Source organism: Tarenaya hassleriana, unplaced genomic scaffold (assembly GCF_000463585.1).
Source record: "Tarenaya hassleriana unplaced genomic scaffold, ASM46358v1 Cleome11, whole genome shotgun sequence".
Classification (NCBI taxonomy): domain Eukaryota; kingdom Viridiplantae; phylum Streptophyta; class Magnoliopsida; order Brassicales; family Cleomaceae; genus Tarenaya; species Tarenaya hassleriana.
This window is the reverse complement of record NW_010961290.1, coordinates 2,582,518-2,605,020: the sequence shown is the minus strand read 5'-3', so window position 1 is coordinate 2,605,020 and position 22,503 is coordinate 2,582,518. Positions and strand designations below refer to the sequence as shown.

Genomic DNA, 22,503 nt, shown 5'->3' with positions numbered 1-22,503 from the left:
TTTGCATTTGCAAGAGCAAATGGATCTTAACAAAAATGGATATTTTGACAAATTTTATTTTCGACTTATTAAGATGCGTTTTTTTACTATTTTCTCATAATAATAATAATAATAATAATAATAATAATAATAATAATAATAATAAATTATTAAAGATTTGGGCCTGGCCCCAAAAGGGAAAAAATCTTCTGCTACAGGGAGAAATGCAATTAATTGATGAAGCGCTCGTCGCCAATGAAGGATCTTGTACTTGTACGCTTCTTTACTCGACGAGTCGGCTCACCGAGTTCACCGTTTCTCTGCTCTCTCGCTGTGTTTTTGCCTGAGAATCTGAAACGCCAAAAGGAGAGCACAAAGGTAGCGTCACACAAACGCACCTCCGAGTAAACAGCGGTCTACTGTCTGCGTTAGCGTTCTCTTTACCATTCCGGCGCGCCTGCCATTACGATGGCCCTTCAGGCCGGTCCGTTCTGTTTCTGCGGTCCCAGCTTTAGATCTGTTCCTGACCCACTGAGTTCGAAACGACGACTCGCCGTCAAAGCTGCTTCTTCAGGACTCTCTTCTCTTAAGCCCTTCTCAGTCACGCGATCCAACTTCAAAGGTGTTAATGAATCTGCTGTTTTGCCCGGAAACTGGAATTTCTTGGATCCAATTTTTGAAAATTTTCCAACTTTCTTTGGGAATCTATCTGAATGTAGAAAAAAACGTAGTCTTACCGTTTTTGGGTTTTCAGAATAATTGTTCGATTTGTGCATTTTTGTAGGTTTTGAGAAGCTAGTAAGTGTAATCAAAGACTGAAAATTGGATGCTATGAACCCTAAGAATGGCAATCTACCGACTTGCTTTTGTCTACGGATCCTGTTATTAACTTTTACAAAGTAGGGCTTAAAGTGAATACAAAAGTAAACATTTTTATGAGCAATGCATGGAAATGGAAGTGCTTGGAGTTTGTAGTTGTCTCTCTCTCTCTGTCATTCTGTTTTATCCCACTTATCAGGTTTTGGCATTGTTGCTGATGAAATTGCCTTTTCCTATGTTTGCAAGCTTCAATCATATTCTTACATTCTTGAAGGAATGTGTGCCCACAAGACTGGCATTGTCGTGCCAAAGTTTGCCAAGAATCAGTGTTTTTGCTTCACTTTGTTCTTCTGATTTGATGCATTTTGTAGGAAGAGCAGTTTCGGGTGATGGTGGAACAAAGGAGGAATCCCCTCTTGTGGTGTGTTTTGGGGAAATGCTGATAGACTTTGTACCAACAACTAGTGGCCTTTCTTTGGCTGAGGCTCCTGCTTTCAAGAAGGCTCCTGGTGGTGCCCCTGCCAATGTCGCCGTGGGTATTGCTCGTCTTGGCGGTTCTTCAGCTTTCATCGGGAAGGTGTGGCATGAATTCTGAACCTTTCAATTATGTTTTAAGACCAAACCCTTGAGCCCATATAGGAGAATTCTGCGGTTGAACATGTATAGAGTTGCTTTCTCGTCCCAATGTTGTCTATTTGTGATAGCTCACGTAAAAATATCGTCTCTTTCATTTGGGTAATGTTTCCAGTTTGTGATGACTTTGCTAAAACATGAGTAATGAGTGAGCTTCTCATCTCCAAAAGAGAGCAGCAATTTAGTAACAGAGAAATTGCATTTTTATATACAAATTTTGGACCATATAGTGATATGATTCTCTTAAGTCTTCTTAATGCCTACAGGTTGGTGAAGATGAATTTGGTTACATGCTCGCAAACATTCTAAAGAAGAATAACGTGAACAATGAAGGCATGCGGTTTGACCAAGGAGCACGAACTGCTTTAGCTTTTGTGACGTTGACACGAGAAGGTGAACGAGAGTTCATGTTCTACAGAAACCCCAGTGCCGATATGCTGTTAAAAGAATCTGAACTTGATATTGATTTGATTACAAAGGTATGCAAAATTGGTTTCTAAGAATATGCACTGGCACTAAATACGACGATCCCTATGTTATATAAGATTCATAAGCTACAACTAGCCTGAAAAAGTTTTGTGTTTTTCATTTTGAGTAAGTTTTCGGTGGACTTGGGCATACAAGGCCATGGTTTTGTTGCAAACTAAGTACTCCAAGAATGTACAGTTACAAAACCAAGGCATATGAATTGAGACAAGATGGAGAAAATAGTGTTTCTTTTTGTTTGCTATATCTTCCCATTAGACCCATCTTGCCTGCACCAGATTATATGATCAAATGGCTGCATATTTGCATTTCAGAATCACATGACGATTTATGTTTCAATGTGGCGATAAATTTTTATCACCGATCTGATTATTTCATTTTAATTGTCCCTCGATCATGTGGCAGGCGAAGATATTCCATTACGGTTCCATAAGTCTTATTACAGAACCGTGCAGGTCTGCTCACATAGCCGCAGCTAAAGCTGCCAAGGATGCTGGTGTTGTTCTGTCCTATGACCCCAACCTTAGGCTTCCATTATGGGCTTCTCCCGACGAAGCTAGAGACGGGATTTTAAGCATTTGGGATACTGCTGATATCATCAAGGTTGTCGGCCTGTATCATTGGAATGGTTTGCAATATCTGCCTGTAAGTCACACCTGAAATATCTCGTCTCTCTGAACTTTTCAGATCAGTGAAGAGGAGATAGCTTTTCTAACTAAAGGAGAAGATCCATATGATGATGAAGTGGTCCGTAAGTTATTCCATCCGAATCTGAAACTGCTTCTTGTCACTGAGGGCCCAGAAGGCTGTAGGTACTACACCAAGGTGAGGCTTCTTACAGTTTTCTTGTTCTCTCGACACATATGATTCATGGATATGAATTGGTTATCACTATGTTCCACATAATGTGGAAATGTTATCGCTATATTGCGCCATACATTTGAAAGAATGGATATAACTAGCAGTATCATATGCAGGGGAAGTACTAGAATTTTTAAAGATGAGAGCTTGATCTTAAAGATTGACAAATACGGAAAGAGACTGCAATTATAAATAATCTGCTCGTATACATTTTGGAAATACCAGAACTTGTAAAACTTTCCGTTGTGTCACATACCGTGCAAATATTTCTGTTTTTGCAGGATTTCAACGGGAGAGTAGGCGGATTAAAGGTGGAAGTGGTGGACACAACAGGTGCGGGGGACGCTTTTGTGGCTGGAATATTGTCACAACTCGCTCGTGACCTCTCCTTGCTTCAGGTACCGATCTCAATCTCTCCTCACGAGCATTTTACACATTGTGTTTTACCCATTGAAGAATCTTGACAACCCATTAGACGTAGCCTTATCCCAAAACTCCTCTGTTCACAAAGTTTGAACCTTTCTTCTTGGGTACCCATCTCTCTACCACTCTTTCTCTTCCAAAATTTGTATAAATCAATCAAAACACCATTCATCGATTTCCCTGTATTGTTTGCTTCATCTTTGACGAGTTAAGAGGTTTGAACTGACAATGCAGGATGAAGATAGACTAAGAGAAGCCCTAATGTTTGCGAATGCTTGCGGGGCCTTAACCGTGAAAGAGAGAGGCGCAATCCCGGCACTTCCTACAAAACAGGCCGTCCTCGATGCCCTTTTGAAATCAGTTGTCTAAGATCATTTGTCTTCTTCAGGGTAAGCCGCCGACATGAAGAACCCATTGTTCTACCACGTCAATGTGTTTCTTCTTCTTCTTCTTCTTCCCTTGTTCTTGTGGTTCTTGTTGTTGTTGTTGTGAAACATGCGAGTTAATGTGTACATCATTGTTAGGTGTAAAGCCGAGTTCTGTTTTTTTTTCTTTCTTGAAATAAAAATTAGGAAAACACTAATCTGAGAAATTGTTCATCTGTATTGCAGAATTTGTTTAAGGAATTCTTTTAGTTCTAGATATCCATTTTACTCTTTCCTTTGACATGACTTTAATCTTAGTTTCTATGGTTATATTAAAAAAATTATATATTACTATTGGTTTTTCAAAGAAATTAAACATAGTCTCCATCTGATCAAAATGCTTTGAAAACAAAAAATTGAAAAAAAAAGAGACTTTATATACATTAGAATAGTGACAAAAAAATGTACAAATTCAGTGGTTGAAACAAAAGAAATAAAGACGAATTGCAGACATTTCACATTTCATTATACAAAAAACCAATTCAACCCTCTTTTATTTTTATTTTCTCAAAAAAAAAACTCAATAATATTAAAAGACATTACCAATACACACAAATATCTTCCTAAGGGCAACTTTTCTCCACCTTCGGTTTCCTTCAGAGACCGAAAACCGGAGAATCGGCTTTTTTCTTGATAACAAAACCGGGAAATAAAAAACCAGAACCGGTTTTCTCAATTTGAAAAACCGATCATAAGCATTTACACAAACACACGAACATATCAGTGGATCATCAAACTAAAAACTCTGTCTGAATCTTTATCCTATTTACACTTTCCCAAAATCTACGATGAGAACTCAACCAAGCTTCTTTTTTTTTCCACCTCCTTATTGTTTCTGAGCAGTTCTTGATAGTTTTTACCTTCCGTACAAATGGTCTTAGTCTTCAAACTCTGTAACTCCGAGCATGGCGAGAGCCAGATGACCCTTCATCTCGGATTTCGTCTGTTGCAACTGCGTATAGCTATCGATCATGCCCGAGAAATTGGTTTTTTTCCGACTAGAGTACGTTCTCTGTTCCAATCCTTCTTCGCCCCTGAGAATCGAGACGATCTCTTCCATCCCGGGTCTTCGTGATTCCTCGTTTGTCACACATGCTGCAGCAGCTCTGATCACCCGGTTTATCTGAACCGAGTTTTTTCGTGTAAATTTGACCCGTGGATCGAGCAATTCCTCTATAGCTTCCATTCCTCTGTGCAACAATGGTTTCGCCTGCTCAACACAAACCCACCATAAAGTGTAAGTCTTTTGTTCAGAACCGAGCAATACTGTATCTTCACAATTAAAGTTCACGGTTTGATCCTGGCCCAAATCCAGAATCTACAGGACAAGTTCCGGGTTTAGGTTCATTGAAGTTTACTTCAATGGTCAGTTCTTGGTTGGAAAGTAAGGCTCTTACAAAGAAGATCACTTTCCTTTAGAAGGAAGAGAAGACAGGTGGGGAATAAATTCTATTACAACTAACAGTCAACATGTTTGATGGCTAGTTAAGGAAATGTGTAAGAACATTACATACCCAAACGACCAAATTTTCTTCCCCAGATGGCCTCTTTGCTTCGATTGGCTTTCGTCCGGTAAGTAGCTCAAGCAACACAACCCCAAAGGCGTAAACATCAGTCTTATCAGATATCTTTCCATGTTGAAAATACTCTGGAGCCAAGTATCTGCAAGAAAGATTTCGAATTTATCGCAGCAAATCACTAGGAATGTCTGTGAAAGAAAGGAAAAGATCTCGGCTCAAGGCTCTTTAGAGATATATACCCGAATGTCCCTTTGACGGTCTTGCAGAGGAAAGGAACTGAAGGTCCAGCCGTCCATGTAGCCAATCCGAAATCACATAACTGAAAACCAGAATCAGAAATCCCGATTAGAAACAGCACTGTTAGTATCTTATGTTAGAACAAGACTACTTAAGACAGAGGAAAGGAAAAAAAAAACAAGGCTTATGTCTTTACCTTGGGCTTTTTCTTTGAGGAAAGAAGAATATTTGAGGGTTTGATGTCTCTATGAACAACACATCGATCCGTTCCATTATGCAAATAAGCTATAGCATCCGCTATTCCCACCGAGATCTTGTACCTTGCTGACCACGGAAGACTCGAGGACGAGCCGCTCTTCACTCCCTTTTTCTTCTTCTTATCTGTTTGAACACCAAACCAATTCATCATTGTTTGCACCGAGAAATCGACAATCGAGAAAAGTTTAAATCTTGATCTTCACAGAGGAAATTACCGTGTAAGTAATGTTCGAGGCTGCCACCGGAGACATACTTGTAAACCAAGAAAAGACCTTCTTCCGGGTCGATACAGAACCCTAGAAGAGGCACAATGTTAAGGTTGTGAAGAGAGCTTGCAATCATCAGCTCTCTGCAGAAGGACTTTGGAGTTTCTTTGTCTTCCTTATCGAGTTTCTTGATGGCCACAGCCGTTCTCCAAATTCCGATTCTTCCCCTGAACACATAGCTACAAGCTCCTCTTCCCAGCACTCTCCCTAACAAAGAAACAAACTTTTGTCAATTCAATCATGTTTCAGAGATCAACCCAATCGAGAATAACGCAGGCCGCATCAAACAATCTAGTTTTAATAGAACCCAAGATCATAAATTTCAAGGAGACAAGTCCATCTCGAGCAGAAACATTGAAATTCCGACATGTGAAGTGAACTCAGCAGACAGCACAATGGTTTTGTGCAGAGGAATCGATTGGTAAAGATGTTTTCGGTTACCTTTCGAGAAATCACGAGTCGCAGAGAGGATTTCGCTGTAGCTGAAGCGGACCAAGCAATTCGCCACCGGAGAAATACTCTTCTCGAGCGACCAAGCCCTCTTCCACTTCGTCTCCTCCGTCGGTTTCCCTGTCTCCTTTAACCCATTCTCCAGATTCACCAGCAAAACCGTCGCCGACCCAGAAATCGACAGGTTCCGACACAACGATGACGACGACGACGACGAAGAATCCTCCATTTTCATCTTCTCGAGCTCCACTTGTGAGCACAGACTGAACCTAAACGAAGAGTGTACGGAATGTGGGTCCGGGTTCATAAGCTCCGGTCCGGTTTCCGCCAACAGCCACGCCTTGTTCTGGTCGGCGCAGCCGTCATTTTCGCCGGAGCTCTTTCCGGAGCTGGTTTTGGCGAGAGGAGGAAGGAAGCAGGAGAAACCCAAATCAAAGATCATCTTTTTCAGACGGGTTTTGAATTCTGGATCATTGTAGCCACTGTTCAGATCCGGAGCTGAAGAAGAGGAAGAGGAACGAGGGTTTATAGAGTCGCCATGGGAATTTGTATCCGAGTGTCGTGGATGAACAGACGCTCCTTCATAAAAACCCATGTTTTCTATCAACAGATTTCAAGAAGAGCGCAAATACCCAGAAATCAGAATCACTGAGGAAAGAAAAAGCAGAAAGAACGTGAGAGAGAGAGAGAGAAAAAAATCTTTATTTTTTCTTGAAAAAGGTAAAAGGTTGATTCTTGGAAGCTTTGCTTGATGGGTGGGGAGAGAGATTCCTTTTGGTTCTTCCTCTTCCAAAGAGATATAATTTAGGTATATAAATCGGAAAGGTTATCGGGAGGAAGAAGAAGAAGATTGAAATTAAATTTAATGTATGATTAGTGGGAGAAGGTGGAAACATTTTCTTTTCTTTTCTAAATCGTTTTGTTGGTGTGTTCTTGAGCAAGAAAAAACAGGGGAAGGAAATAATTGGGTGTATGATTAATTAGTTTAAAAATGATTAGGAGGATGATTAATTCGATAAACATTTTAGAAAAAAAAAGTATATATTTATTAATTACATAACTAAACTTTTGGTGGGGAACAAAAAAGATGGTTCACTGTTAATGTCGTAAGTAGGGACAGAGCAGAGCCTACGAGCTGATGGCTTCTCCGTAATAGTGAAGATGTGTCACTGACTGTAATTTAAAATTTGCTGTTTTTATAAATAAAAAAAAAATTAATGAGATTATCCATCCATTTGCTGCAATTAATTAAATTAAATGCTGAAAACGGTCGGTCATAGTATACAACTTCAACATAATTTACATGCTCTATGATTTGCCAACACATTCTCTGTAATAGTTTTTTTTTTTTTTGTGGATTTTGTAGTTTAGTTTGGTGACCATCCAATCTTACAAAATCAATGCCCTTTCTTTTGCATGTCACTCCATCGCTATTTATTTAATTATTTTTACTCTAATACTCTATAATATGTCGAATTTGAATTTTCCAATTTTGAAAAATTTATAAGTATTTAGTTTGGTTAGAATTTTGTTTTTTTATCTAGATTGTTTTCATAAAAATATGTATTTTATCTAAAAAAGTTTTTTAAACATTGTTTGTGAATTCCATTAACGGATAAAAAATTACACCTATTTGATTTTAAATAAATTTTAATTTAAATACATTACATAATATTATGTTTGGGATTCGGTTACGTATATTCAATCGAAATATATCGGTGATTCTAGTATTAAATAAACGAATTTTAAAATTTTAAATTGGACATTTAAAAGGCATTAATGTGTCACTTAAGATTAATAGGGTGCAAACAGGTTTTATTTGAGAATGATGAGGAATCGGTGATGATGGCTACGTTGATGATAATATCAATGCCCTTTCTTTTAGGAAAATTATTATTTTGAGGTCCCATGATATTCCATTGCCTGTATTAAATAATGCAATGCCAAGGTGTCACGAGATAATAATTATTTGGAAATTAAAAATAGGAGAAATGGCCACTTATGATATACATTGTTATAAATGACCACATCAATATCATGTGAATTAATTAACTGATTACACCTAATGAAATTAAATGCATGCATTTAAGTGATAGGCGTCGTTAATATATGAACCAAGAACCATACATATATTCCGGGATACATTTTATATTTGTTATATCTTTTTTTTTTGTAAGGATATTTGTTATATCTTCAAACGCATTTAATTGGAATTAGTAATTCTTGTGCCAGAGGGAAAAAATCCGTAGTTTTTTTTTCATTTTAATCTATTTTAAATTCACGCACATATATATTAATATCAAAGAAATGAAGACACGTATAATAATGAAAACGGCTCACCGGTCCACAAACTTCACAATATAAATAGATGAGAAGATATATTATTTCTCCAAATCATATTATTATCAATTTCTCTTTGTACTCGAGCTCATTCCAATGCCATGATATTTCCTTATTTGGTAGTAGTAATTATTTCTACATAAAATTGATACAATTTTACATATTATAAGGTTTTTATTGACGGTGAACTTATAACATGTATATTAAGAGAGAAAGTTTCATTTCATCATCATCATCATCATCATCATTAAAGTGGGGTCCATCAGCATGGACCGGCCCATGACCCATGTTGGTTAACGAACGAGAGGAGTTGTGGTTGTAGGTTGGGAGGGGTCCATTACCGGTAGGTGCATAATACGGTGTCGGTTTGGTCAACCACGAATTTATAAAACATAATTTATCAAAATTTAATTATTTATTCTCTATATATTTGTTTTATTATGACTACTATGTTCGATGAATGCAACGTCACTTCGCACGTGTGCAGCGATTCCGTACCTGCTCCCCTCTCTCTATTTTGCATGTTATGAATTTTGTTAATGCATAATATAATTATGTCTCAGTTATTTGCAAGAGAGTTGTCCATCATTTATTCCGTACCTGCTTCTGTCATAAAAATCTGTGTGAGAATTTGACAAAATAAATCTGTAATACAAATTGTAATCTGATATATCATTATTATTTGTAATAACGATTGTTATTGTAATCGAGATTAACATATTAATAATGGGAAAAAAAAGGCATTAGTTGTTTATTTTTCATTTATAATTAGAAACGCTTCGAATTATTTCATTTTTTGACACTATAGACTATTATTCTTATATTGAGTTTTAAATACTTTTCAGGTTTAATATAATTCAATGCAATTCCAAAATGAGGGGTGGGTTCAGTACAGATGGTTCGAATATCATAACATTATGACAAATTAGTACTATCTTTGATTTTTTTTTCTAACTCCAAAACCAAATATTTTATATATAAGATTCTTTTTTTCTATTTTCTAAATACATATTAAAACATTTTTCAACGCATTCCTCGAATCTTCGTTGATACAAAAAAAAAAAAACTATAAACTTCCAAGAAAATGTCGATCCAATCATATGAATATACAATGTAAAAGGAAGTATGCATGCATGCGTATGTCATTAGGGATAACACAAAATCAAAATCCAACACATGTGTGTTAAGTCATCTGCTAACATTACAGCTTGTCAATCTCGGTTTTTAGATCGGTTGGGCTGTCTTTTTCTTTGTTCTTGTTAATTTAATTTCCCACTAATCTTTCTCTGTAAAAATGTATAATTAATTTTTGTTAATTATCTGTCTTTTTATTAACGGTTCGCTAATAGTTCACGTCGTGTGGGTTAGTCCTTTTTTGTTTAATATAAAATTATTGTTATTTTCTTGACTTTTAGTTTTGGAAACTTCAGTTTCTGGTTGTCAAGTATCATTTTCATAAGTACATGTTTTGACTTATTATCTTTTCTACTATTTTGGCATGTTTACAAACACTTTGCTGCGTGTATATATATATATGGTTTAAAGAATGTATATGGGGTTTTAATTTCAATAAATATGTATGAAATTGTCTTGCTAAAATATCTAAAATTTTAGACTTGATCTTATTAGTCAAAAGGCGGAGAAAGATGGCTAAAGTTTTTACGCTATATATTATTCTCTTATTACTATATCTAAAATGGCTTTATAATTATAACACATTTTTTTAATAAAATTGTGATTATTTTAAAAACTTTATGCAAGTGAGAAAGAAACTCTAACACATTATAAATAAAAATATATATAATGATATATGTAGATGATTTAACAAAGGATAAGGTCACATAAAATAAAGAATATGAAATACAAAAAAAAAAGAAAGAAACGTGTATAGTAACGTGTGTGTGTATATATATACTTATTTGGAGATTTACAACTATTTCTTACCACCATAAGTTATATTAATATTACTTTCAAGTGAACCAAAAATAGAGAAAGTATAGAAAACATGTAGATCAAAATTGGTTAACAAACTTTATTAATTTATTTTTATACCAATATTGTTCAGATTGCAGGAAATATCTGAAAACTAAATTGATTAGGATTCGACACCGAATTAGATAAAAAAAAAAGTAAAACAAACAATTTCAATGGATACAAAACATATAATTATCATTTCCTATACGTTATTTTAAATTTAGTTTTTAAGATCATTACAATGGTAAAGAAAACAGGAATATCTTCTCCCATGTTATCCAAGTCGGACTATATCTGGCCGGCAGCGCCGTTGACGGAGGAGCATGTTGCGAAATTTCCATGTACAACGAAATCATTTTAATTAAAAAATGTGTTTATTTTTTCAGTAATAAAATTATATTTTTCATTAATATTTTACGTAGGAACGCACATGCTCATGGGTTTTCTCTAACTAAAACTTTAGTTTATATACATGTATATATATAGTAAGATTGTCTCTGAGAATTTAATTTTATTTTACAGTTTTAAACTTGTTTTGTATAATCGATTTGGTTATTAATTTTTTTTTAAATCATCAAATTTAAAATTTATATTTTCTAAATCTTAACATACATAAAGAATCAAACTTTGGATCATAGAAAACTCTTATAAACAGCATACAATAATTTCCAATCACAAACTAGTCATGTGATTCGGTTAGCAAATCTAAGAGCACATGGTGCATTTAATTGTATAATAATTATTTGGGTGATTATGTCTGTCCATACGATATGAGGTCCAAATAGATTCTAGAAATCCCAAGAGTTGTGAATTGAAAACTTAAAGTTAATTTTCTCAATGTTTTTGAAGCATATTTACCGATTTGATTTGACAACAGCAATAGATAGAATATTGTTTTATTATTGACTGAATGTGCTGTAACCACTTTAACATATTTATATATTACGTGTTTAGACATCAATGCCAGTTATGGACCCATTTTTCCAATTATATATGTGGCCTTCAAGAAATTAAAACGATCACAAATATACGTATCCGGAATCCGGATCAAGGAATGTAGAACATATATATCTATCAATAAGACCCGTTTCATTAATGCGTATGTGTTGAGTTTGGTTATGATATATGATGGAGATCGTTCATTATGGTTGGACCATCCCATTTAATAAAGCATACTTCCTAATCATGTATCATATATGTATGTATATACACACACACACACACCAGTTCTATAAAAGAAAAATAGTTTGAACCCAATGCAAACATATTCGTGAATTGAGCAAACACCATAATCACTAGACCCCCAATGTTTGGTTACTATAACAGAAAAAAAAACCTTATCTGTTCTATGTTTTTTGTCAACATATAAAGTATCTAACACAATTTTAAGTTTTATGTGGTATTTTTGGCACAAATTAATAATTATTTTGAAAAGTTCAAATTATTTAGAGCAAGTAATTATGCATTAACTTTACCAAAAAAAAAAGGTATTTTTATGCATTAGTTTTTTTTTTTTTTGATATTATGTGATGTATGCATTAGTTACTAACACAGAAAAAAAGGTGATTTAAATTAGGGTTTTGGATGGAATCCCCTATTTCGAAATTTAACAAATTACTTTATTATAGTTGAAAAGGGAGGAGAAATTGCCACAACAAAAACGATCAGAACATTAGTACAACAAAAAATTCGAGGCATATAGATTAGTCTTCACACACCAATTCCATAAAGCAAATCCACGATTTCTTAACAGAAAAAAAATGTGAAAAAAGAATTATATGCCAAATTGCCAATGGCAGAACCGAAAACCTAAAATTAAACCGACATTTTTTCTCGGTAAAAATGGAGACTTCTCTATAGCGCGCTCTATCTCTCTCTCTCTCTCTCTCTCTCTCTCTCTCTCCCTCCTCCGGCAGCTGCATTGCTTCCGCCGTCTCACTCTCAATTGCCGCCGGAATTAATGTTTCCTGCTTCTGCTTCTACTTCTGCTCCGCCGCAGGGTGAGGCTCAAGACCTCCCTCAGGCTTCTTCTGCTCCTGCAGGTAAGTTTCCATGGCATCCTGGAGAATGTAGATGTCCTATTTTTTCTTATTTATGGGTTTAGGTGTTACAGTTCTTGTTCGCGAGTTTTTTTTCCCATAGAAATGGTGAATCCGTGATAGTTAGAGAAGGAATAAGAATGAGATTGCTTGAATGTGTCTTATGGTAGTTTGTTAAATTTGGGTTTCTGATGCGATATTCGTTGTCCAAGTATGATCAGTGGCTCCATTGGTCGGACTCTTACAATTAGGTTTTGTTGAAACGGAAGTCTTCTGCTTGTTCCTGTTTCTAAACATTTTGCGTGTGAATTTACTCTGAAAATTTATTGAAAAGAAGATTCTCTGTTTATGTTAGTTGATACGCATTCGTTGGCAGACCCAGAAAGAAATTTTCCTTTTTCTTTTCGAATTTCAGGTGAAGAACCAAATAATAGCTTAATCCAGTATTGCCGGAACATAGGCTTACCAATGCCAGTGCTTCATGTTGTAAACGAAGACGAAGTGTCTTCTCATGCCCCGAGATTCAGGTGTTCTGTTTGGGTGCTTTGGAAAAAATTTGCTTCCCAATACATTCCTACAACAGAGAGCTGCCGAGCAAGATGTTGCTAAGCTCGCGTTAGAACAGCTACAGCCTATGAACAATGCTACTGTGAATAAAGCTGCATTGTCTACCGATCTCTGCAAGGTTTGTTATGCTTGTTCCCTTTTTCCGTGGCCTTTGTCTAACTTTACTAGAGTCTAGAAGTTGTGGCTCCTGCTATGTTATTACGAAAAATGTCTCATGTTGTAGCATCAACATTATGACTTATGAGGTTAGAACATATGTCAAAAACTCCCTCTAGTCATTTTTCTTTTCATCTTCTTTTGACTGTTTCAGATTCAATTTTAGGGTTTATATAGGGATGGCGCCTCGCATCCCATAGGGGCACCTAGGGTCGCCTCTGAACTTTGCTTTGCCCCCAGGTCTGGAAAAGCGTCATCATCTCGCTTGAGCGACTTTGTAAAACCCGGTAAGCCGGAGCTTCTAGAAAGATAAGAACTTCACAACGTGCTTGTCTAAGTATTTTGACGTGTTTTGAGATTGTGAAGTTGTACTTTAGTCTTGATGGCTTAAAATTTTATAATCATAAAGGAATTATCCGTTTTTTTGGGTCCTCAGTTTATTACAAGATGTCCATATGGGGACGTTCTTAATACCCGTTGTGGGTGATGTAGATAGTAACTACACCTGAGGGATCAAACTACATTCAAGAATACACGATTTCACATAATTCCTTGTAAACCTAAGGTTGAATGAATCAATGAAACCTGAAATGTGTGGGTAGGGAGACCGGAGGTTTAAATGTGCTTGCCTTGAGTTTTGGGTCTGACGGGTTTCAATTCTATCTTTCTTCATGAGACCAAAGTACTATTTTGTGCTGAAATTTGACATAAAGCCTTTATACTGGATCAGCAAGTGGCTGCCGTAGAACAAAACAAGTCCAGAGTTATGGCCAATAATAACATGCCAGAAGTGGCGCATTTAGAGGCTAGGCTAAGACTGAAGGTCAAGGCGGTTCTCGAGTCCTGGCTGATCAGCAAGGCGATTCTGGAGCTTTGTGCAATGAGACTACACCAGAGATGGTCAATTCACAGGCTAAGATGCATCATGCAGGAGAGAGCTGGTCATGGATCCTGGCCTGTAAGCAAGACTGTTTCCGAGTCTTGACTGATAAGCGAGGTGACTCTGGAGTATTGGGCAATGAGAAAACTCAAGGGATGATGAATCCACAGGCTAGACCAAAGGAGCAAGTTGGTCATGGAGTCCTTTCCCATAAGCAACGCGGTTTGAGTGTCCTTGCTGCCAAGACACTGAACCAAACCAGGCAAACAAGATATGTCAGGTCTGTTTCATGTCTTGAGGTCCTCTATGAAGCGACAATGATGTAGAAAGTACAAGGCAAACAAGAGATCGCAGCAAACGGAGAGCAAGTAAGTGTATCCTATCTCCCTGTTTCTGCCCGGTTCCAATATTTCTTTTCTTTTGTTATAGTCCCAAAGAGAAGCAGTGAAAGAATCTATCTTTATCTTATGGAAGTTGCCAACTTTTTAGCTATTTCCAGAGTCAATCATGGTCAATAGTATGCCAGAATCAATGAATTCCGAGTCTAAGACTGAAGAGCGAGGAGATTCTGGAGCAGTGGGCAATTGGGACTACTCCATATGTGGTGATGAATTCACAGGGTAAGACGCAGGAGCAAGCTGGTGATGGAGTCATGGCCCGTGTGAACATGGAGTGATTGGCTCATGGACTGACGCTTATGAGGAGAAAAGGCTCTGGCAAGAGTTTCAAAGCAATGGCGATTCTGGAGCATCGGGCAATGGGAATACACCATGCTGGCACGTCAGCAAACCTTCTTCTCTCAAAGGGTTTAGGGTATAAACCCTAAACGCCGAACTCACCCCGTTCTCGTTCTGACCCCGTCTTTGCCCTATCGATTCTTGATTGCAAAGCTTTCGCCTAACCTTTTCTGCCTTTTCACGATTTCGCAGGACGGTATCAGTATGTGTGGTTTCACCCATTTCGGTTTAGGGTTTTCAGATATGTAAAGGTGAAAGTACGTATTTTGCTTGAGAAATTGAACTTCGATCTTGTTTTCTTGTTTTTAACGCTAATTTTTGTTTTTTTTTTTTGTTTTCGATCGATAGAATTGTCCGAACCCGAAGTTGTTTATAATATAGAATCCCAAAAGTCGGTTATATTATCCGGTCTCATATGCTATTTTCACCGTGGAATCTTATACATCGAGAAAGAATTAGCAATTGATGACATCATTATTAAAAAAAAAGAAATTCTGTTTATTTATGTAATTAAATAATTTATGAAGAGATGGAATTTCAATTCAGTAGTTAAATGATAGCAGTCGACGTGTCGGCAAGAGAAAGGGGGAGGAAAGTAAGAAACAGCTTCCCAAAGACGTGTAGATTGCGGAATGTACGCCGTTGTTTTTGCTGCTTCCTTCCTGTTTCTTAAGTCTCTATTAATTTCACCTTACTGCCAGCTAACCAACCATACATACATACATACATACATACATACATACATACATACATACATACATACATACATACATACATACATACATACATACATACATACATACATACATACATACATACATACATACATACATACATACATACATACATAAACTACAACACATATATAATTAATGTGATATACACTTGTAGCGACATTCATTAATATCTACATCAATGTCAATGGAGACAATTAATTATGTTGCATATATATATATATATATATATATATATTGTCTCGCATATCCATGATGTTCGATTCATACACTATATATTTTTTTAAAAATATTGATATTAATGTGTGTTTGGAAGCCCTTTGGTGGCCATTCCATTGATTTTAAAGCTATAGGAGTTATGATGCGGAAATTCTCGTAAGAATTTGAATAGTAAGTGATTTATTAAAACGTATGTATTGAATATATTAGAAGAAACAAGTTGAGTTAGTCTCACAAGATATTATATAATATAATATAGTTTTAATTGCATTATATATATATATGATTGTTAGATAAGATTTTCAGCTTGCATTAAAAAGATCGGTAACTATAGATAAATATGATTTGGTTGCAGTAAATTTCGTGATATAGTGGTTTATATTTTCATTTAGGCTGCAGAAATTATGAATTAAAAACAGCTAACTTTTACAAATTTAATGTCTTGTGAATACATCATAACAAAATACATTCACTTGGTAAAATTTGATTCTAACAGTTGATTCAATCTCTTACGAATTTTGCTACTAAACTTCTTATTTAATTTTTTTGTGTGTTCACTAAAACATGTCGTGCAAATCTTTCGAAAGGAATATAACCCCCCAAAAAATATTCAAATATTAAATATACTGCCAAACTATATAATTGTATAGAAATATCTTTTGGCTATTTAGACAACGTAAGTGATACTCATAAGTTTCAAACTAACCACTAGTTCAATGGCATAATCTTAATTAATTTTTTAAATGCTTTTATTAAATTCCGTCCTAATGGTTTAGTTGTCCGAAACATTTGTTTTTATTGTACCTTTTTTTAAATATAAAAACTATGGATAACGATAATACATTTTTTTAAAGACAAATTTTCTTTTCAGTTACGATAATTCCAACTTAACATCTTGATATTTTTTTTAATCTCTCATTTTACCAGATAAGTTTTCACTACATGTGTTATATATATATATATATATAGTTCTTCACTTTGCTATATGAAGGAAATGTAAGAAAATGTATTTACAGATCACTTTACATTCATGATTGAAGTCGAAGCTTCACTTATGAGATAAATTAAACACATTGTATATATATATATAGTTTTAGATTAAAATAATAGTGAAAATACGTCACCACCTTGCATAAAATAATAGACATAACCGCTTATATAAACCTTAACTCATAACTAAACACACCATTGTCTTGTCTTTCTTGCATTCCAATAGACAACCTTAAACCACTTCCCACTACTTCTGTCTAACATAGGAATCAAACCAGAAAGAGAAAAGAAAACCCTAAAAATCTCTCATTCATAAATTTCCCTACTCAATTAGTATCTAAAATGGCACTCCTTAATGACCATTCCGATGTAATTACAGAGCCTAATTACATCGCTAAACCGAACTCCTCGTCCTCCGACCTCTCCTCTCCAGAGTATTACACCGACGTGGCTTACGCTTCGAGCTGCAGTACGATGAATTTGGATCATCATCGTCATCAAGGGTTTGTGTTCTGCCCTACCGATCAATCACCGGTTCATGAATATTCTTTGATAGATTTCAATGGATCGTTTCTTAACTTCGATCACGACGATGATCATCAAAAGAGTTTTGTTCCGGTGGTCATGGAGGGAAACAACAACATGAACTATGGCTACACGAGTTGGAGTAGTCATCAGTTTGATAGCCCGAACTGCTTTGAAACAACGAGCAATCTCGGATTATTGGCAGAGAATTCTGCAAGTAAAACCACTAGCCATGGAAATGGGCATTGGTTATACTCGGATTCGACAGTTGTAAGCACCGGTTCAAGGCAAGATTCCACATCTCCCAAACCAGCTGGAAATAAGCGGCCTGGCACGGTAATTTCGCGTTGAAATCTCTCTAAGTTCTGATCAATAACACGATTTGGTTCAAAGCACATGCTCTTAATAGATCATTTCACGTCCAAGAGATAAAGAATATAAGCTTTTCAATGGACAGGGAGAGAGCACTCAAGCTTCGAAGAAGCAGTGCAGTGGTAAGGCCAAACCAAAGGCAACAACTTCAGCAAAAGATCCACAAAGCCTAGCAGCCAAGGTTTAGTGTTTTTTGCTTTTCATCCAAAAATATAAATCGGAAAAACTCGTAATTTTTTTGGCATATGATTATGATATCATGAATGTGATTTCTCGTTCAGAATCGAAGAGAAAAGATAAGCGAACGTCTCAAGATATTGCAAGAATTGGTCCCCAATGGAACCAAGGTACATTACATACATTTTCATAAAAGTCCCATCAAATATATATACCTATTTATATAAACCCTATAATCATATGATAACTTGCTTTGATTTCTACGGAAATTTTGTAGGTTGATTTGGTTACTATGCTCGAAAAGGCCATTAGTTATGTCAAATTTCTTCAACTACAAGTTAAGGTACATACCATTTCATTCATTCCTGACAAATATTCCAAAAAAAAAAAGTTTCCGGATTTGAATTTAGGGTTTCATTAATCGTCCTCGGTATATACGTAATGGTCCAGGTTCTTGCCACTGATGAATTTTGGCCGGCGCAAGGAGGAAAAGCTCCTGATATTTCTCAAGTTAAAGAAGCCATTGATGCAATCCTCTCATCACAACGAGACAAGAACTCATCAAGTCCCAAACCAAATTGAAGACTCATCACAATCAATGAACATCTATGTAATAATAATATCATGAAAAATATAAAAAGAACAATAATTCTATATATAACTTCGACGCTCGAAATAAAATTATATATGAAATCCCTAACGCATTGATATCTCCGAGACAAGATTTTAATTGAGGCTTCGAAGTTACCGATGATGGGTCCAACGGTCCACATTAGAATGGAATCTTCATTAGTAGATAAAAAATATAAATGTATTTTTTTCCCTTTTTTTAATGTACTTTGTTATTGTTGTATGGTTAGAGAGCTTCAAATGGAATTCTTTCACCAAAAAATGTGTAATGGAATTCTGCAACTTTTGGATCTTTGTGAGTTTTAAGCTGCAAAGCATCTTTCTATTTTGTCGTTTCTCTAACCTCTCTGTCTTAAATGGGTTTCGGCTTTTGTCTTTTTAGCACTCTTAAAATATTTGTAAGTATGAATTAAATGCAAATAAATAACATTATATATATAGAGAGAGAGAGGAAGAGAGAGAGAATATTGAAGAAAATAAAGAGTAAATACAAGAGAAAAAATAAAAGAAAAATAATATAAAGAAATTGAAAATTTTGAAAAAAGGAAAATATAAGAGGAAAAAAAAAGGAGAAAGACTACGAAAAAACTAAAGAAACAAACGAGAAAATTACGAGTGCATGATATTAAAAGTGATACACATGAACCATACATATATGCATGTATGATGTTTATGCATTGTGTTTGATCGTTATTTAAAATTATCATTACGCCTACTAAATTCATCAGTTATATCGCTCTGAGAAACATTTTTTTTGTGGACAAAGTCAATTTTTTTATACAATTATTTTAATTAAAACATTTATTTTCTGTTTCTAGTATGCATATATTAAAACATTTATTTTCTGTTTCTAATAGTTTTAATAAAAAACTATTAAGAAGGAAAAAAAATGCGCGGGTAGATAAATATTATCTGTAATAGTTGTAATACGACTAAATTTGCAAACTATGTCCAAGATGTCGTTGATTTCACAGATCAAAGAAGACGAACCATATATACATATGGTTTTTGTTTTTTTTTTTTAATTTATTTATTTTTTATTAGCTTAAAAAATTATTGTTTTAATTATTCTATTGAAAGACAAAGTTAAGATCTCGATCATCATCAAAGGTCAGCGTGTGTCCTTTGGGTAAGATTAGGGATACGGGTTTTGATTATACAATAACATTATCATTATCTAAGCTGTATTATATTATATATAGTTCTATCTTATTAAATTCATTAACCACATGATTGGCCACATGGATAATCCCTCCTAAGCTGTACTTGTATGTCTGTGTACTTGTAAGTTCCATTAAGTGAATAAGACAAAAGAAGTTATTGACAATAATATTTTTTTGTAATTCCATAGAAATTTTTAAAAAAACTCTTTGAAATTCCATATTCTGTCTCTTAGTGAAAGTATTTTGAATAGTTATAAGAAAATCTTCTATGAGTTGGATTTGAACAATTGACTCTGTAACGACCCGAGGCCGCCACGGAATGATAGAACTATCCCACACACCAACACGAGACCTTTTAGCGTGTTTTGTCCTCACTCGCACACATCACGGAAAGTACTTCTCAGGAGGTCACCCGTCTTAAGACTACTCCAAGGACAACACACTTAACTTTGGAGTTCTCTCGAAATGGGCAACCGAAAAGGTAGATGCATCTTGTTGCTATGAGTAGCTCAATTAATTCCTTTAAGTTATCTTAGATTGTGTAATCTCATACCTACACAGCTATTGGATCCCTCTCATTCCGGTGCGTCCGATTCATCCCTGTACCTCTATCCAGAAGCTCGTCAGGAGTCGCTCATTGTCCATGCCTCTCGTACCGGCGATCACTCCCCGCTCTCCTACGATATCTTGGTCTGTCACAGACTCTATATTCACTTCGTTATTTGTGTTAAATTGATTGAATATATCATTACAAACACAATTTTATTTTTTATTAATAAATACAATTGATTTGCCTTAATTAGAGAAAGAGAAGTTATCCCAAATTTACGAGGCGCAACCGGATTAAACCGGAGGATGAGTTGAGCTTGTTGTTGCCTCCCCTAGTTCATACAGCATAATTAAGATTAAACAACTTAATAAATTATAATTTCAGAAGAATCTAACTACGTCATCATCTCATTAATTTGTTAGGATATTCCTCGAGGATCCTTTTGATCTATAGGTCAATATTTTTCATCAATACATATGTTTGGATGTCTCCATTACCAAGAACATGAATCAATTTTCTATATTTTTCATTGGCCCGATCATTTCATGCATACATTTTTTAGAAGACCAAAAAAAAATCATTAGTTATACGTGTAATTATTCGTAATATATATATTTTTCTTTTGGCCAACGATATTTTTTAGTATTATTTTCCCGATTTTTGAGTTGTGGAACTAATTTAGCAATATCGAACATAATATGCTTTGTCTTCATGACAGTTGTGCCATGCATGATTAATTTGTCAAAGGGTTTTTTTGCCATCAAGTTGATTAGTGGTAAGTGTTACATTGGGCTATTTAATTATATGCTACTGATAAATACTCGTACTTTGAATATGAATAGAAAGTCTACAAACCTTTCCGTATGATTTATTTACATTTTTGTGTTGTAATATTTCGGTTTGTGCAAGATGCAAATTAACTGTCGATATAGTCAAATAAATGGTTATGAAGCTTCCCGTTGTAGCATTTATAACGGGAAATGTGTAGTTGTATAATAATATTAAAAATATTTTATTCCATCTCTATTGAGTGGTATATATATTTAAAATTGGTAATATATGAGAAAAAAATAACACAAACTCCTTACGAAAAATATAACTTAAAAACATCCGGATTATAAAGTTGTAATTAATGATTGCATTACTTAATTCGCAAATAATTGTGAAGCATTCCAATAATATAGTGTACTTCCCCCAGGTCGTATCCTACGAATCGAATCAATGAAAGCGAGTTATTAAGAGAATGGCAGTCTGGAATTTTAATCATGTATATTTTTTTAAAAACAATTATGAGTTTGAATCATAATAAATAAAGAAATATGAAAGAGAAAAATGACAAGCATGCATGCATGCACGTCCACGTGCACAAAGATTTCATTAGTACAACGTTAGCTTCGGTGAAAAAAGAGTTGTTCCTGCAAGTTTTACCCCCAATTCACACGTACTTTTAGATATTTCTTTGTAAAGAATATTTTGTATTACTAAAGCAGCAGGATAATTTCTCTATATATTATAAATGATTCATCTTTGTCCCACAGATATTTATAGATTCTTATATAAGATATTGATATAAGTGATTTTGGTATATGGTGTTCCAAATTTATATCTAAAGTGGAATACATGCAATTAGGAGTCGGGACTAGTCATTTATATTAACTGAGAACTAAAATCTAGATAAAATATTTTATGAAATAATAAATCCAAATGTAGCACCATCCCGCTAATCTTTGATCGGTACTTATTTTGTCTATTTATTTACCAAGATTTCCAATTAAATAAGAATAATAGTATCATAGTTTTTTAATGCACCCAAAGAGGGGACCATTTTGAATAATGAGTGCGATTTTTACTGTCCATAATCAGATTCACATGGCTAATCACATAACAAAATGATTGTGTATATCTATAGTATCGATTAATGTGAATGGTCCAAATTCTTTAAATATTTATGCTATTATTGTCATTATTAGCATTAATAGTTGCTGTTAACCTTCTGAGTACATTATTCAATTAATTGCACGGCATTCTTCCCAACATTATTGGCATCTTTGAAAATCGAAATATTTGGGGTATATATGATTTCTAGCTAATGG

At 35.0% G+C, this 22,503-nt stretch overlaps 3 protein-coding genes and 1 long non-coding RNA gene across 7 annotated transcripts; 3 read left to right on the top strand and 1 right to left on the bottom strand.

Annotated features, from left to right (window-relative positions):
- The first annotated feature begins 237 nt into the window (after positions 1 to 237).
- On the top strand, positions 238 to 3,845 carry LOC104805607 (probable fructokinase-6, chloroplastic). Of its 2 annotated transcripts, none has more exons than XM_010530230.1 (7): positions 238 to 601; positions 1,179 to 1,375; positions 1,698 to 1,910; positions 2,323 to 2,520; positions 2,605 to 2,742; positions 3,060 to 3,176; positions 3,436 to 3,845. In XM_010530230.1, the coding sequence occupies exons 1-7, from the start codon at positions 448 to 450 to the stop codon at positions 3,568 to 3,570; spliced, it is 1,152 nt and encodes a 383-aa protein (XP_010528532.1). In that variant the 5' UTR covers positions 238 to 447; the 3' UTR covers positions 3,571 to 3,845. The 2 variants fall into 2 exon arrangements, with proteins under 2 accessions (XP_010528532.1, XP_010528531.1); XM_010530229.2 differs by having other exon boundaries at positions 239 to 601; positions 1,170 to 1,375.
- A 339-nt stretch (positions 3,846 to 4,184) lies between these two features.
- Positions 4,185 to 7,233, bottom strand: LOC104805606 (serine/threonine-protein kinase At3g07070-like). Its single transcript, XM_010530228.2, has 6 exons — positions 6,349 to 7,233; positions 5,857 to 6,114; positions 5,580 to 5,764; positions 5,386 to 5,465; positions 5,141 to 5,288; positions 4,185 to 4,836 (listed from the first exon to the last, which is right to left on the bottom strand). The coding sequence occupies exons 1-6, from the start codon at positions 6,950 to 6,952 to the stop codon at positions 4,504 to 4,506; spliced, it is 1,608 nt and encodes a 535-aa protein (XP_010528530.1). The 5' UTR covers positions 6,953 to 7,233; the 3' UTR covers positions 4,185 to 4,503.
- Positions 7,234 to 12,326: 5,093 nt separating this feature from the next.
- On the top strand, positions 12,327 to 15,454 carry LOC104805605. Of its 3 annotated transcripts, none has more exons than XR_770538.2 (5): positions 12,327 to 12,713; positions 13,126 to 13,395; positions 13,611 to 13,720; positions 14,164 to 14,681; positions 14,803 to 15,454. It is a non-coding gene; the product is annotated as an uncharacterized LOC104805605 (long non-coding RNA). The 3 variants fall into 3 exon arrangements; XR_770536.2 differs by having other exon boundaries at positions 13,588 to 13,720; XR_770537.2 differs by having other exon boundaries at positions 12,328 to 12,713; positions 13,600 to 13,720.
- Positions 15,455 to 17,229: 1,775 nt separating this feature from the next.
- On the top strand, positions 17,230 to 18,911 carry LOC104805604 (putative transcription factor bHLH086). The gene is made up of 5 exons (XM_010530226.1): positions 17,230 to 17,854; positions 17,976 to 18,071; positions 18,172 to 18,237; positions 18,345 to 18,410; positions 18,518 to 18,911. Exons 1-5 carry the CDS (start codon positions 17,336 to 17,338, stop codon positions 18,647 to 18,649), a joined length of 879 nt encoding a protein of 292 aa, XP_010528528.1. The 5' UTR covers positions 17,230 to 17,335; the 3' UTR covers positions 18,650 to 18,911.
- Positions 18,912 to 22,503: the final 3,592 nt, after the last annotated feature.